The sequence below is a fragment of the Diadema antillarum genome, unplaced genomic scaffold, assembly GCF_040938485.1.
Source record: "Diadema antillarum isolate AM-2024a unplaced genomic scaffold, OU_Dant_1.0 scf00000057, whole genome shotgun sequence".
Classification (NCBI taxonomy): Eukaryota; Metazoa; Echinodermata; class Echinoidea; order Diadematoida; family Diadematidae; genus Diadema; species Diadema antillarum.
Genome location: NW_027270946.1, coordinates 3,292,019 through 3,308,483, shown reverse-complemented (window position 1 = coordinate 3,308,483; position 16,465 = coordinate 3,292,019). Strand labels below are relative to the sequence as shown.

General features: G+C 39.0%; 1 protein-coding gene across 1 annotated transcript in view; it reads right to left on the bottom strand.

Moving 5' to 3' along the window:
* LOC139715884 (uncharacterized) overlaps positions 1 to 16,465 on the bottom strand; it is a 129,476-nt gene that overhangs the window by 12,171 nt on the left and 100,840 nt on the right. Inside the window, 9 exon segments of the mRNA XM_071627434.1 lie at positions 1,681 to 1,995; positions 5,530 to 5,838; positions 6,854 to 7,162; positions 8,168 to 8,476; positions 9,487 to 9,795; positions 10,807 to 11,115; positions 12,126 to 12,434; positions 13,447 to 13,755; positions 15,440 to 15,748. Coding sequence (XP_071483535.1) covers positions 1,681 to 1,995; positions 5,530 to 5,838; positions 6,854 to 7,162; positions 8,168 to 8,476; positions 9,487 to 9,795; positions 10,807 to 11,115; positions 12,126 to 12,434; positions 13,447 to 13,755; positions 15,440 to 15,748 — 2,787 coding nt within the window.

The window sequence follows — 16,465 nt, the reverse complement described above, 5'->3', positions numbered from 1 at the left end:
TTGTTTTTCTTCAGAATGCTCATTTGAAGGTGAATTGTACAGACGAAATACTTTGCAGCTGTAGTTCCAAAGAAGGTTTCTATAAGTATTTATTAGCTTGTACTGGTGTAACATTACCGTGTCACACTTATGGACAAATATCAATACATTCGAAAGAGAATTTGGTTCCAAATAAATAGCTGTGCCCTAGAAAAAAATAAATGCTTGGAAAGTGAATGATCTTGTAGAATGTAAAACAAAGAGCAAAATTCATTCTGTGCCATAGAAAACAAAATATGTTGTAGCCAAAGGCATAGCCAGGATTTGATCTTATGGGGGGAGGAGGCGGTCGGCATGCGAGGGAGCGAAGCGACCGAGCCCGAGCGAGCGGAGCGATGAAAGGGGGGAGGGGTGGGAGGGGGTGTCACACAACAATCGCTACCGAGGAGTGGGGGGGGGGGGGGGATACAGGCGACAGTCACCATCACATTCAACCACAATTACAAGCCCATAACCGGACTAGCTCAACCGAGGGGTGGGGTGTGGGGGGCTCGGGGAGCTTCGTTGGGGGTTGCCCCCTTTTTTGCAGAAGACACAGGGATTGAATATTTGCATCCCAGAATATTCCCTTTTTTTACGTTTGCATGAATTATAAAGGGAGAGAAATGGCAGCAAAAAAAAAATGTGAAGACACTTCGTCCTTGATTTTTTTTCTTTGTGTGTGTATGTGTGTGTGTGTGTGCTTGTCAGCCGACTTTCGGCCGAAAATTGCACCTCAAAGATGTGAAAACCTTTTTGTTGCTGTTTCTCTTTTCTTTGCTTTCGTTTTTAAAGACGATTTTGACACCCCACTTTTAAAATCATAGCCTCGACCTGCAAAATGCAAAATGAAATCAATAAAATGGTAAAAAATATGGATATCCATTTCTTTGTATGTAATAATGTAGTAGATATCTCATTATACCTATTGCGTTTCTAGATTTTCTTGATTTCAGTCAATCCACCAGGGCATCTTTCCGTGTAATCGATGGGGGTGGAGCAAAACATGGACAATCTGTGCGATAGAGCGGAGCGACCGAGAGGGCGAAGGGAATGGGAGGGGCAGGGGCGTCGATCCGTTTTCACGATTGGGGGAGGGGAACTTGGAGTTGGTATATCTGTGCGAGGGATCGCGAGCGGAGCGACCGAACGGGGGAGGGTGTGGGAGGGGGTACTAATTCCCCTTCCACGCGAGGAAGATTTTGCATTGTTTGACCTAAAATTCAGCGATCTGGTGCACACTTTTGGTGGAATGTTGGATTTTTTCTATAAAAAGTAAGAAAAAGAAATATTCACAGATGAATTACTAAATTGTGGTATCTCCGCTCTCGTTCCGAGTATGCGACACCACTGTGTATGCCTATTTAAATGATACATGAAAGTTATCAGGGGAAGGGGGAGGGTGTGGGAAGGGATAGCCCGTTGTATCCTAAAATAGTTTCTCATTATTAAAAAATCAAACGATTTAAAGTCATAGAAAGGTATGAAAATTTCAATGAAAGAAATGTAGATTACAACAATCAGAAAAACATGGTAACAAAGAACGCAAGAAAATTAACGGTGTCTATACGAAAAATGTACATGCTTGGATCGTGTTTAAGACACTGTAATTGTCTTCTGGAATAGGTATTAATGCTGCCTTTATTTAGTAGTGAAATTTACCTGCAGCACTACACCTTACTCCAGCATCTTCTGAATGTCCGCAGTTGTTGACTCCAATTCCCCTGTTGCCACAATCAAAGATGCTGGTTTCTGTTCCACTGCATGACACGTCGTCGAGTAAAATGTCACCGGTGCCTTGTCCGAAGGCGGCATTGCTCAGTGCTTCTTCAGCGTCACCAAAACCAAGACTTCTACAGACAACGCCGGCATCGGTGATATCCCAGAAGTCATCGCAGACAGTTCCCCAGGCTCCGTTCGCGTAAACTTCTACTCGTCCTTCACTTGGTGTTTCGCCATCGACAAGGCGAACCGTCTCTTCACACATCAAATAAAAAGGCAAATACAAAATGTCATACAGGTATGGATATTGCGATCTCAATATGTTTATCTTCCAATGAAAGTACAAATTACGTTCAATAATTCAACGAACTAAGGGAGATATAGGTACATTTTAACTCTTCATGTGCCATGGTGAAAACCCCCTTTGTGCCACATTTTTCTGAGACACTAACGGTTTCATGCTTTGAGAAAACATTCTGTTTTTCAAGTCTATGTAACTTCTATAAAAATATCTCTGTTGATCTGGACAAATAGTGAGCAAAGTTGTAGAGAAAATGCCAAGCTTTGCTTTGATCTATTATTGTATGACAAATCTATGATTGTTTTTCTTTTACATGACCAGTATCTACATTACTGCAAAGGTATGACTCTTGCATACAAAACAGTGACAGAAACTTACAAATTCCTCTCAAATCCAGTAGAGAACACCTCTTGATAATCAATCACAACAAGAAATGCCAGCTATGATGTGACAGGAACGGAAGCGCGAGAAACGCTTTAATTTACCGCGGCATTTGACGATTTATCGATCGGATTGGGCGGATTGGTGCGTTTGAGCAGAAATATATATGCGAAGTTGGCACGCCATCGACTGAGTCGGACGTGCGAACGTGGCACATAAAGAGTCAAAGAGTGCTTCTGTTAATTGTGGCTTGGCATTTATCCCGTTCCATGACATTTTTTCCTGTGACAATTGCTCCCTTGAAAAACTGCATGCAAAGCCAAACATAAATTCTTCCCACAAACATAGCCCAATAACCCTAGTCTTAATCCTCACATGAAACTATAAATCCTAAAACCCCATCACGAACATAACCGTACTATCGGATTTTTTTTTTTCTGTTTGCGTTAGTTACACACTCAAAAAGCTGCATCACTTCGGTGATCCCTCGCATTTATCCCCAAGGTGAATTATCCTTCGGGTTTACGCCAGGTTCAAGTGCGTACGTATGTGGCAACCACAAACACACTGCTATAGTTTGTGACCATTCAAGCATTGAGAATTTAGGGTTTCTGGGACAAACACTGAACTAGGGCTTTGTATAGCTCAGTCGGTAGAGCACCGGGCTAGCAATCCGGAGGTCTTAGGTTCGAATCCCGAAGGAAACCCATATTCTTTACTCAATCTTCCACCAATATATAATATTCATTATGGACAGGGTTTTTTTTTTTCTGTTTGCGTTTGTTACATACTCAAAAAGCTGCATCTCCTCGGTAATCCCTCGCATTTATCCCCAAGTTGAATTATCCTTCGGCATGTTCGGGTTTATGCCAGGTTCAAGTGTGTACGTGTGTGTTTCACACAAACACACTGCTATAGCTTCTGACCATTTGAGCACTGAGAATTCAGGGTTTCTGGGACGAAGACTGAACTAGAACTTTCTATAGCTCAGTCGGCAATGCACCGGGCTAGCAATCCGGAGGTCCTGGGTTCAAATCCCGATGAAATCTCATCTTCTTTGCTCAGTTTTTCACTATAAAGATGAAATTTTCAGAATTAATTCCGAAACCTTGCCATGGATATCATACCTCAACATTATGATTTCAATGTCATTGCAATCCATGAAGATTATTACTGCCTTTCTTTTGAATACAGAAGTTCTCTCCAATTCACAGCGCACTCGACTTTCCTAAAGATTTCATGGACTTTTCTTGTCTTTTTTGGAGGTCACATTTAGCAAATTACTTACCCTAACCAGGCCGGGCTTTTGCGGGGTGTCCTGTGGCCGAGGGAGGTGTGCGTGTGTGTGTGTGTGTGGGGGGGGGGGGGTTGATTCCTTCCCCGAAATCTCGGCCGTCGATCGCGCAATCGCAATAAAAATTGGCACACGCATTACCTGTGGTGTGATCGACCACACTTTACATAAAGAAATGGAAATGTTCATTATCTTAATTAATTATGCTAATACATGCATAAAATCATACATTTTGCTATAAATCAGAAAGCAAAGCTGCTAGAATCCTAATTTTTGATGATAACATTCTTTGTAGCATTCCTAACAATGTACTTAAAAAGATCTGGTATCAAACTTAACGTCTTATTTATTTCATTGTTTTATAAATTTCTTAAGTGTTTCTTTGTTTTTGGAACATTTGTTTTATAGTTTTTTCCGCAAAATTTATGACAGAACTTTTTTCAAGAACAATTACGCTAAAATTAATTGATTTCAGCCCATGAAAGTAAAAATGATCATATCTTTGTGAATAAGGTGAGAAAACTCCATTCCCATAGACTTTATGCACAAAATCACGTTTTTTGAACTATTTTCGGTCTGACAAGCATTCATAAAAGGTCGTGCAGCCACGTAACGGTAAGCGCGATTTTCGCGAAAATGGTGTCAAAAGAGGTGCGAGACCTGAAAGTAAAAAGTCTGCGAACGGCGTGGTAAAAAAAAAAAAAAAAAAAAAAAAAAAAAAAAATCGCGGGGCGGAATAGTCGCGAAAAATGTCGACGGGGAGGGGTTGATTCAAGGAAGATAAAACACATATGACGTGAACGAATACGTGGGATTTTACATCTCATGAACAAGCGAGAATACCATTTTCTGTCGTCATATTTTATTATGGCTCTGTTTTTTTTTTTCAGAATGCTCATTAAAGGTAAACTGTACTGATGAAGTACTTAGCAGCGAAAGTTCCAAAAAAAGTATCTATAAGTATTTATTACCTTGTACAGGTGTAACATAACCGTTATGGACAAATTATGGACAAATATCAATACATTCGAAAAGATATTGGTTCCAATAACATAGCTGTGCCCTTGAAAAAATAAATGCTTGGAAACTGATTGTTCTTCTAGAATGTAAAACAAAGAGCTTTGCTCGCGTAAACTTCAACTCGACCTTCACTTGATCTTTCTCCATCGACAAGTCGAACCGTCTCGGGCGGCACTTTTTTTTTAAATCAACGGTTAATATCAGAATTGCAGGGACAATGTTATACAATGAATGTAAATCCTTTAAAAGATCAGCCAGCTTTTACCCTCCGACCTTAATATTTTGGACAAAAAACAATAGCAGTGAACCAGTGAAACCTACAAAACAAGGAAGTCAAGAGAAACCAGCGTCTTAACTTATTTACAAGATAAGCTCAGATTGTTTGATGAAAGATATAATTGTCAGAATTAATTTTGAAATCTTGCCGTAATCGTAAGGATATCACACTTCAACATTATGATTTTAATGTCATTACAATCCTCGAAGAGTATTACTGCCTTTCCTTTAAATACACCTTACAGCGCAATCCAATTTACAGCGCAATCGAAGTTCCTAAAGGTTTCAGGGACGTTTCTTGTCTTATTTTCCAAAGTCTGTAAACATTTAAAGCGATGTTCGAGCTCACAATTAGCAAAAAAAAAAAAAAAAAAACAACAACAACAACAACAACAACAACAAACGTTAGAGAATTAGATAATTAGAAAATTGGGATTAGGCATTGGGTTTAAAAAACTGAAATTGTCTTCCGGAATCAGTACTAAGGTTAGTGTCACCCAAGATTGATGAACCTTACCTGGAGCACTACACCTGACTCCAGCATCTTCGTGATGTCCGCAGTTGTTGACTCCGATTCCACTGTTGCCACAATCAAAGATGCTCGTTTCTGTTCCACTGCATGACACGTCATCAAGTAAAATGTCACCGGTGCCTTGTCCGAAGGCGGCATTGCTCAGTGCTTCCTCAGCGCCACCAAAACCAAGACTTCTACAGACCACACCGGCATCGTTGATGTCCCAGGAGTCATCGCACACAGTTCCCCAGGCTCCGTTCGCGTAAACTTCTACCCGTCCTTCATTGTTACTACTACCACCGACGAGGCGAACTTTTTTTTTCGAAGATAAAAGACAGATGACATGAAAGAATACGTTGCGATTTTACCTCCCACGAACAAGCGAGAATACCCTTTCCTGTCATCATATTTTATTATAGCCCTGTATGTTTTTTTTTTTTTTTTTTTTCCGGAATGCTTATTTGAAGGTAAATTGTTCTAATGAAGTACTTAGCAGCGATAGTTCCAAAGAAAGTATCTATCAGTATTTATTACTTTGTCAGGTGTAACATAACCCTGTCACATCTATTGACTAATATCAATACATTCGAAAGAGAATTTGGGTCCAAATACATAGTGTGCCCTTGAAAACGTAAATGCTTGCAAAGTGAATGCTCTTCTAGAATGTAAAACAAGGAGCTCCGTTCGCGTGAACTTCATCTCAAACTTCACTTGGTGTTTCTCTGTCAACAAGTCCAACCGAGACGGTTGACACTTTTTTTTAATGCCAACGATTAATTTCATAATTGCAGGGACAACGTTACTCAATTAATGTAAATCTTTTTTTTTTTCTAAAAACGATTTTTTTTTTTACCCTCCGGCATTAATATTTTAGACAAAAACAACAGAAGCAGACCAGTGAAACCTACAAACAAGGAAGTCAAGAGAAACCAGCATCTAAACTTATTAACAAGATAAGCTCAGATTGTTTGATGAAAGATAAAATTGTCAGAATAAATTCTGAAATCTTGCCATAATCGTATGGATATCATACCTCTACATTATGATTTAAATGTCATTGCAATCCATGGAAATTATTACTGCCTTTTTCTTTAAATACAGAAGTTCTCTCCAATTTACAGCGCAATCGATGTTCCTAAAGGTTTCAGGAACGTTTCTTGCCTTATTTTCCAAAGTCTGAAAATATCAAATAGACGTTCGAGCTCACATTTAGCATATACTAAGTAACTTCGGAGAATTTGGGTACAGGGATTGCGTATACAAAAGCTGAAATTGTCTTCCGGACTTAGTATTAAGGCTAGCATCACCAAAGATTGGTGAACCTTACCTGCAGCACTACACCTTACTCCAGCATCTTCTTGATGTCCACAGTTGTTGACTCCGATTCCACTGTTGCCACAATCAAAGATGCTCGTTTCTGTTCCACTGCATGACACGTCATCAAGTAAAATGTCACCGGTGCCTTGTCCGAAGGCGGCATTGCTCAGTGCTTCCTCAGCGCCACCAAAACCAAGACTTCTACAGACCACACCGGCATCGTTGATGTCCCAGGAGTCATCGCAGACAGTTCCCCAGGCTCCGTTCGCGTAAACTTCTACCCGTCCTTCATTGTTACTACTACCACCGACGAGGCGAACTTTTTTTTTCGAAGATAAAAGACAGATGACATGAAAGAATACGTTGCGATTTTACCTCCCACGAACAAGCGAGAATACCCTTTCCTGTCATCATGTTTTATTATAGCCCAGTATGTTTGTTTTTTTTCCGGAATGCTTATTTGAAGGTAAATTGTTCTAATGAAGTACTTAGCAGCGATAGTTCCAAAGAAAGTATCTATCAGTATTTATTACTTTGTCAGGTGTAACATAACCCTGTCACATCTATTGACTAATGTCAATACATTCGAAAGAGAATTTGGGTCCAAATACATAGTGTGTCCTTGAAAACGTAAATGCTTGCAAAGTGAATGCTCTTCTAGAATGTAAAACAAGGAGCTCCGTTCGCGTGAACTTCATCTCAAACTTCACTTGGTGTTTCTCTGTCAACAAGTCCAACCGAGACGGTTGACACTTTTTTTTAATGCCAACGATTAATTTCATAATTGCAGGGACAACGTTACTCAATTAATGTAAATCTTTTTTTTTTCTAAAAACGATTTTTTTTTTACCCTCCGGCATTAATATTTTAGACAAAAACAACAGAGGCAGACCAGTGAAACCTACAAACAAGGAAGTCAAGAGAAACCAGCATCTAAACTTATTAACAAGATAAGCTCAGATTGTTTGATGAAAGATAAAATTGTCAGAATAAATTCTGAAATCTTGCCATAATCGTATGGATATCATACCTCTACATTATGATTTAAATGTCATTGCAATCCATGGAAATTATTACTGCCTTTTTCTTTAAATACAGAAGTTCTCTCCAATTTACAGCGCAATCGATGTTCCTAAAGGTTTCAGGACCGTTTCTTGCCTTATTTTCCAAAGTCTGAAAATATCAAATAGACGTTCGAGCTCACATTTAGCATATACTAAGTAACTTCGGAGAATTTGGGTACAGGGATTGCGTATACAAAAGCTGAAATTGTCTTCCGGACTTAGTACTAAGGCTAGCATCACCAAAGATTGGTGAACCTTACCTGCAGCACTACACCTTACTCCAGCATCTTCTTGATGTCCACAGTTGTTGACTCCGATTCCACTGTTGCCACAATCAAAGATGCTCGTTTCTGTTCCACTGCATGACACGTCATCAAGTAAAATGTCACCGGTGCCTTGTCCGAAGGCGGCATTGCTCAGTGCTTCCTCAGCGCCACCAAAACCAAGACTTCTACAGACCACACCGGCATCGTTGATGTCCCAGGAGTCATCGCACACAGTTCCCCAGGCTCCGTTCGCGTAAACTTCTACCCGTCCTTCATTGTTACTACTACCACCGACGAGGCGAACTTTTTTTTTCGAAGATAAAAGACAGATGACATGAAAGAATACGTTGCGATTTTACCTCCCACGAACAAGCGAGAATACCCTTTCCTGTCATCATATTTTATTATAGCCCTGTATGTTTTTTTTTTTTTTTTTCCGGAATGCTTATTTGAAGGTAAATTGTTCTAATGAAGTACTTAGCAGCGATAGTTCCAAAGAAAGTATCTATCAGTATTTATTACTTTGTCAGGTGTAACATAACCCTGTCACATCTATTGACTAATATCAATACATTCGAAAGAGAATTTGGGTCCAAATACATAGTGTGCCCTTGAAAACGTAAATGCTTGCAAAGTGAATGCTCTTCTAGAATGTAAAACAAGGAGCTCCGTTCGCGTGAACTTCATCTCAAACTTCACTTGGTGTTTCTCTGTCAACAAGTCCAACCGAGACGGTTGACACTTTTTTTTTAATGCCAACGATTAATTTCATAATTGCAGGGACAACGTTACTCAATTAATGTAAATCTTTTTTTTTTCTAAAAACGATTTTTTTTTTTACCCTCCGGCATTAATATTTTAGACAAAAACAACAGAAGCAGACCAGTGAAACCTACAAACAAGGAAGTCAAGAGAAACCAGCATCTAAACTTATTTACAAGATAACTCAGATTGTTTGATGAAAGATAAAATTGTCAGAATAAATTCTGAAATCTTGCCATAATCGTATGGATATCATACCTCTACATTATGATTTAAATGTCATTGCAATCCATGGAAATTATTACTGCCTTTCCTTTAAATACAGAAGTTCTCTCCAATTTACAGCGCAATCGATGTTCCTAAAGGTTTCAGGAACGTTTCTTGCCTTATTTTCCAAAGTCTGAAAATATCAAATAGACGTTCGAGCTCACATTTAGCATATACTAAGTAACTTCGGAGAATTTGGGTACAGGGATTGCGTATACAAAAGCTGAAATTGTCTTCCGGACTTAGTATTAAGGCTAGCATCACCAAAGATTGGTGAACCTTACCTGCAGCACTACACCTTACTCCAGCATCTTCTTGATGTCCACAGTTGTTGACTCCGATTCCACTGTTGCCACAATCAAAGATGCTCGTTTCTGTTCCACTGCATGACACGTCATCAAGTAAAATGTCACCGGTGCCTTGTCCGAAGGCGGCATTGCTCAGTGCTTCCTCAGCGCCACCAAAACCAAGACTTCTACAGACCACACCGGCATCGTTGATGTCCCAGGAGTCATCGCACACAGTTCCCCAGGCTCCGTTCGCGTAAACTTCTACCCGTCCTTCATTGTTACTACTACCACCGACGAGGCGAACTTTTTTTTTTTCGAAGATAAAAGACAGATGACATGAAAGAATACGTTGCGATTTTACCTCCCACGAACAAGCGAGAATACCCTTTCCTGTCATCATATTTTATTATAGCCCTGTATGTTTTTTTTTTTTTTTTTCCGGAATGCTTATTTGAAGGTAAATTGTTCTAATGAAGTACTTAGCAGCGATAGTTCCAAAGAAAGTATCTATCAGTATTTATTACTTTGTCAGGTGTAACATAACCCTGTCACATCTATTGACTAATATCAATACATTCGAAAGAGAATTTGGGTCCAAATACATAGTGTGCCCTTGAAAACGTAAATGCTTGCAAAGTGAATGCTCTTCTAGAATGTAAAACAAGGAGCTCCGTTCGCGTGAACTTCATCTCAAACTTCACTTGGTGTTTCTCTGTCAACAAGTCCAACCGAGACGGTTGACACTTTTTTTTAATGCCAACGATTAATTTCATAATTGCAGGGACAACGTTACTCAATTAATGTAAATCTTTTTTTTTTCTAAAAACGATTTTTTTTTTACCCTCCGGCATTAATATTTTAGACAAAAACAACAGAAGCAGACCAGTGAAACCTACAAACAAGGAAGTCAAGAGAAACCAGCATCTAAACTTATTTACAAGATAAGCTCAGATTGTTTGATGAAAGATAAAATTGTCAGAATAAATTCTGAAATCTTGCCATAATCGTATGGATATCATACCTCTACATTATGATTTAAATGTCATTGCAATCCATGGAAATTATTACTGCCTTTCCTTTAAATACAGAAGTTCTCTCCAATTTACAGCGCAATCGATGTTCCTAAAGGTTTCAGGAACGTTTCTTGCCTTATTTTCCAAAGTCTGAAAATATCAAATAGACGTTCGAGCTCACATTTAGCATATACTAAGTAACTTCGGAGAATTTGGGTACAGGGATTGCGTATACAAAAGCTGAAATTGTCTTCCGGACTTAGTATTAAGGCTAGCATCACCAAAGATTGGTGAACCTTACCTGCAGCACTACACCTTACTCCAGCATCTTCTTGATGTCCACAGTTGTTGACTCCGATTCCACTGTTGCCACAATCAAAGATGCTCGTTTCTGTTCCACTGCATGACACGTCATCAAGTAAAATGTCACCGGTGCCTTGTCCGAAGGCGGCATTGCTCAGTGCTTCCTCAGCGCCACCAAAACCAAGACTTCTACAGACCACACCGGCATCGTTGATGTCCCAGGAGTCATCGCACACAGTTCCCCAGGCTCCGTTCGCGTAAACTTCTACCCGTCCTTCATTGTTACTACTACCACCGACGAGGCGAACTTTTTTTTTCGAAGATAAAAGACAGATGACATGAAAGAATACGTTGCGATTTTACCTCCCACGAACAAGCGAGAATACCCTTTCCTGTCATCATATTTTATTATAGCCCTGTATGTTTTTTTTTTTTTTTTCCGGAATGCTTATTTGAAGGTAAATTGTTCTAATGAAGTACTTAGCAGCGATAGTTCCAAAGAAAGTATCTATCAGTATTTATTACTTTGTCAGGTGTAACATAACCCTGTCACATCTATTGACTAATATCAATACATTCGAAAGAGAATTTGGGTCCAAATACATAGTGTGCCCTTGAAAACGTAAATGCTTGCAAAGTGAATGCTCTTCTAGAATGTAAAACAAGGAGCTCCGTTCGCGTGAACTTCATCTCAAACTTCACTTGGTGTTTCTCTGTCAACAAGTCCAACCGAGACGGTTGACACTTTTTTTTAATGCCAACGATTAATTTCATAATTGCAGGGACAACGTTACTCAATTAATGTAAATCTTTTTTTTTTCTAAAAACGATTTTTTTTTTTACCCTCCGGCATTAATATTTTAGACAAAAACAACAGAGGCAGACCAGTGAAACCTACAAACAAGGAAGTCAAGAGAAACCAGCATCTAAACTTATTAACAAGATAAGCTCAGATTGTTTGATGAAAGATAAAATTGTCAGAATAAATTCTGAAATCTTGCCATAATCGTATGGATATCATACCTCTACATTATGATTTAAATGTCATTGCAATCCATGGAAATTATTACTGCCTTTTTCTTTAAATACAGAAGTTCTCTCCAATTTACAGCGCAATCGATGTTCCTAAAGGTTTCAGGAACGTTTCTTGCCTTATTTTCCAAAGTCTGAAAATATCAAATAGACGTTCGAGCTCACATTTAGCATATACTAAGTAACTTCGGAGAATTTGGGTACAGGGATTGCGTATACAAAAGCTGAAATTGTCTTCCGGACTTAGTACTAAGGCTAGCATCACCAAAGATTGGTGAACCTTACCTGCAGCACTACACCTTACTCCAGCATCTTCTTGATGTCCACAGTTGTTGACTCCGATTCCACTGTTGCCACAATCAAAGATGCTCGTTTCTGTTCCACTGCATGACACGTCATCAAGTAAAATGTCACCGGTGCCTTGTCCGAAGGCGGCATTGCTCAGTGCTTCCTCAGCGCCACCAAAACCAAGACTTCTACAGACCACACCGGCATCGTTGATGTCCCAGGAGTCATCGCACACAGTTCCCCAGGCTCCGTTCGCGTAAACTTCTACCCGTCCTTCATTGTTACTACTACCACCGACGAGGCGAACTTTTTTTTTTTCGAAGATAAAAGACAGATGACATGAAAGAATACGTTGCGATTTTACCTCCCACGAACAAGCGAGAATACCCTTTCCTGTCATCATATTTTATTATAGCCCTGTATGTTTTTTTTTTTTTTTTCCGGAATGCTTATTTGAAGGTAAATTGTTCTAATGAAGTACTTAGCAGCGATAGTTCCAAAGAAAGTATCTATCAGTATTTATTACTTTGTCAGGTGTAACATAACCCTGTCACATCTATTGACTAATATCAATACATTCGAAAGAGAATTTGGGTCCAAATACATAGTGTGCCCTTGAAAACGTAAATGCTTGCAAAGTGAATGCTCTTCTAGAATGTAAAACAAGGAGCTCCGTTCGCGTGAACTTCATCTCAAACTTCACTTGGTGTTTCTCTGTCAACAAGTCCAACCGAGACGGTTGACACTTTTTTTTAATGCCAACGATTAATTTCATAATTGCAGGGACAACGTTACTCAATTAATGTAAATCTTTTTTTTTTCTAAAAACGATTTTTTTTTTTACCCTCCGGCATTAATATTTTAGACAAAAACAACAGAGGCAGACCAGTGAAACCTACAAACAAGGAAGTCAAGAGAAACCAGCATCTAAACTTATTAACAAGATAAGCTCAGATTGTTTGATGAAAGATAAAATTGTCAGAATAAATTCTGAAATCTTGCCATAATCGTATGGATATCATACCTCTACATTATGATTTAAATGTCATTGCAATCCATGGAAATTATTACTGCCTTTTTCTTTAAATACAGAAGTTCTCTCCAATTTACAGCGCAATCGATGTTCCTAAAGGTTTCAGGACCGTTTCTTGCCTTATTTTCCAAAGTCTGAAAATATCAAATAGACGTTCGAGCTCACATTTAGCATATACTAAGTAACTTCGGAGAATTTGGGTACAGGGATTGCGTATACAAAAGCTGAAATTGTCTTCCGGACTTAGTACTAAGGCTAGCATCACCAAAGATTGGTGAACCTTACCTGCAGCACTACACCTTACTCCAGCATCTTCGTGATGTCCACAGTTGTTGACTCCGATTCCACTGTTGCCACAATCAAAGATGCTCGTTTCTGTTCCACTGCATGACACGTCATCAAGTAAAATGTCACCGGTGCCTTGTCCGAAGGCGGCATTGCTCAGTGCTTCCTCAGCGCCACCAAAACCAAGACTTCTACAGACCACACCGGCATCGTTGATGTCCCAGGAGTCATCGCACACAGTTCCCCAGGCTCCGTTCGCGTAAACTTCTACCCGTCCTTCATTGTTACTACTACCACCGACGAGGCGAACTTTTTTTTTCAAAGATAAAAGACAGATGACATGAAAGAATACGTTGCGATTTTACCTCCCACGAACAAGCGAGAATACCCTTTCCTGTCATCATATTTTATTATAGCCCTGTATGGTTTTTTTTTTTTCCGGAATGCTTATTTGAAGGTAAATTGTGACAGTGCACCTCAAAACGAACATAAAGTCGCACACACTGATTTTGCGTGAGGACTAAAAATAAGTGAAATGGGTCAACCCAACCGAAATTGACTTTTTCATATTTTCTGAAAGAGCGGGTCTTCTTTTACATTATGGTAAAATTTGGGATCATAAAACGGGCAGGAAAGTGTGTTTTTTAGCAGTTTATATCAAACATCTTTGATAGAATAGTGTGATTAGGTGTGTCTTTAGAATCCCTTTTTCATATTTGAAAAACCTTGTCCACACTCTTCACTTTTAACTCTAATAACTTTTGACAGGATTGTGCTACTGCTTTGAAAGTTGGCATTAATTATGGACAGAATGTGTTAATGAGGCTTGCTTAATTTCAGTTTAATCTGATAATCCCTTCATTGTTGTTACTCTGGTGGTTTACTTCCTGTTTTTTGTCCCATTCATCGCACAGCCAGCACGGTTTGGTAAAGATTAAGCGCTTGAATAGACACTGTACTTCAGAGCCTCTTTTCTCAGTTCACACTTTTCCTGAGTTTGTGCTTTCTTTCCAATATTTAAATAGGTTAGGAGAGTCCATTTGATTTGAGTTATACATCATTTTAAAGCTTAAAGTCTGCTCTTTTAGAATATGGTCTTAACTAAAAATTCATGTCTGGCGACTTTTTGTTTGTTTTGAGGTGCAGGGTCACAATTGTTCTAATGAAGTACTTAGCAGCGATAGTTCCAAAGAAAGTATCTATCAGTATTTATTACTTTGTCAGGTGTAACATAACCCTGTCACATCTATTGACTAATATCAATACATTCGAAAGAGAATTTGGGTCCAAATACATAGTGTGCCCTTGAAAACGTAAATGCTTGCAAAGTGAATGCTCTTCTAGAATGTAAAACAAGGAGCTCCGTTCGCGTGAACTTCATCTCAAACTTCACTTGGTGTTTCTCTGTCAACAAGTCCAACCGAGACGGTTGACACTTTTTTTTAATGCCAACGATTAATTTCATAATTGCAGGGACAACGTTACTCAATAAATGTAAATCTTTTTTTTTTCTAAAAACGATTTTTTTTTTTACCCTCCGGCATTAATATTTTAGACAAAAACAACAGAAGCAGACCAGTGAAACCTACAAACAAGGAAGTCAAGAGAAACCAGCATCTAAACTTATTAACAAGATAAGCTCAGATTGTTTGATGAAAGATAAAATTGTCAGAATAAATTCTGAAATCTTGCCATAATCGTATGGATATCATACCTCTACATTATGATTTAAATGTCATTGCAATCCATGGAAATTATTACTGCCTTTCCTTTAAATACAGAAGTTCTCTCCAATTTACAGCGCAATCGATGTTCCTAAAGGTTTCAGGAACGTTTCTTGTCTTATTTTCCAAAGTCTGGAAATATTAAAGAGACGTTCGAACTCACATTTAGCATACAACTTCGGAGAATTTGGTTATAGGGATTGCGCATACAAAAGCTGAAATTGTCTTCCGGAATCAGGCTAGCATCACCCAAGATTGGTGAATCTTACCTGCAGCACTACACCTAACTCCAGCATCTTCGTGATGTCCGCAGTTGTTGACTCCGATTCCACTGTTGCCACAATCAAAGATGCTCGTTTCTGTTCCACTGCATGACACGTCATCGAGTAAAATGTCACCGGTGCCTTGCCCGAAGGCGGCATTACTCAGTGCTTCTACAGCGCCACCGAAACCAAGACTGCTACAGACAACGCCGGCATCGTTGATATCCCAGGAGTCATCGCACACAGTTCCCCAGGCTCCGTTCGCGTAAACTTCTACCCGTCCTTCATTGTTACTACTACCACCGACGAGGCGAACTTTTTTTTTTTTTAAAGGAAGATTAAACACAGATGACATGAAAGAATACATGCGGTTTTGCATCCCACGAACAAGCGAGAATACCCTTTTCTGTCGTCATACTTTATCATAGCTGGGTTTTTTTTTCAGAATGCTTATTTGAAGGTAATTGTTCTGATGAAGTACTTAGCAGCAATAGTTCCAAAGAAAGTATCTATAAGTATTTATTACCTTGTACAGGTGTAACATAACCCTGTCACATTTATGGACAAATATCAATACATTCGAAAGAGAATTGGTTCCAAATACATAGTTGTGCCCTTGAAAAAGTAAATGCTTGCAAAGTGAATGCCCTTCTAGAATGTAAAACAAAGAGCTCCGTTCGCGTAAACTTCATCTCAAACTTCACTTGGTGTTTCTCCGTCAACAAGTCGAACCGTCTCGGGCGACACTTTTATTAAACCAACTGTTAATTTCAGAATTGTAGGGACAACGTTACTCAATGAATGTAAATCCTTTAAAAAAAAAAAGGTAACGATTTTTTACCCTCCGGCACTAATATTGTAGACAAAAACAATAGAAGTGAATCAGTGAAACCTACAAAACAAGAAAGTTAAGAGAAACCAACGTCTAAACTTATTAACAAGATAAGCTCAGATTGTTTGATGAAAGATGAAATTGTCAGAATAAATTCTGAAATATTGCCATAATCGTACGGATATCATACCTCTACATTA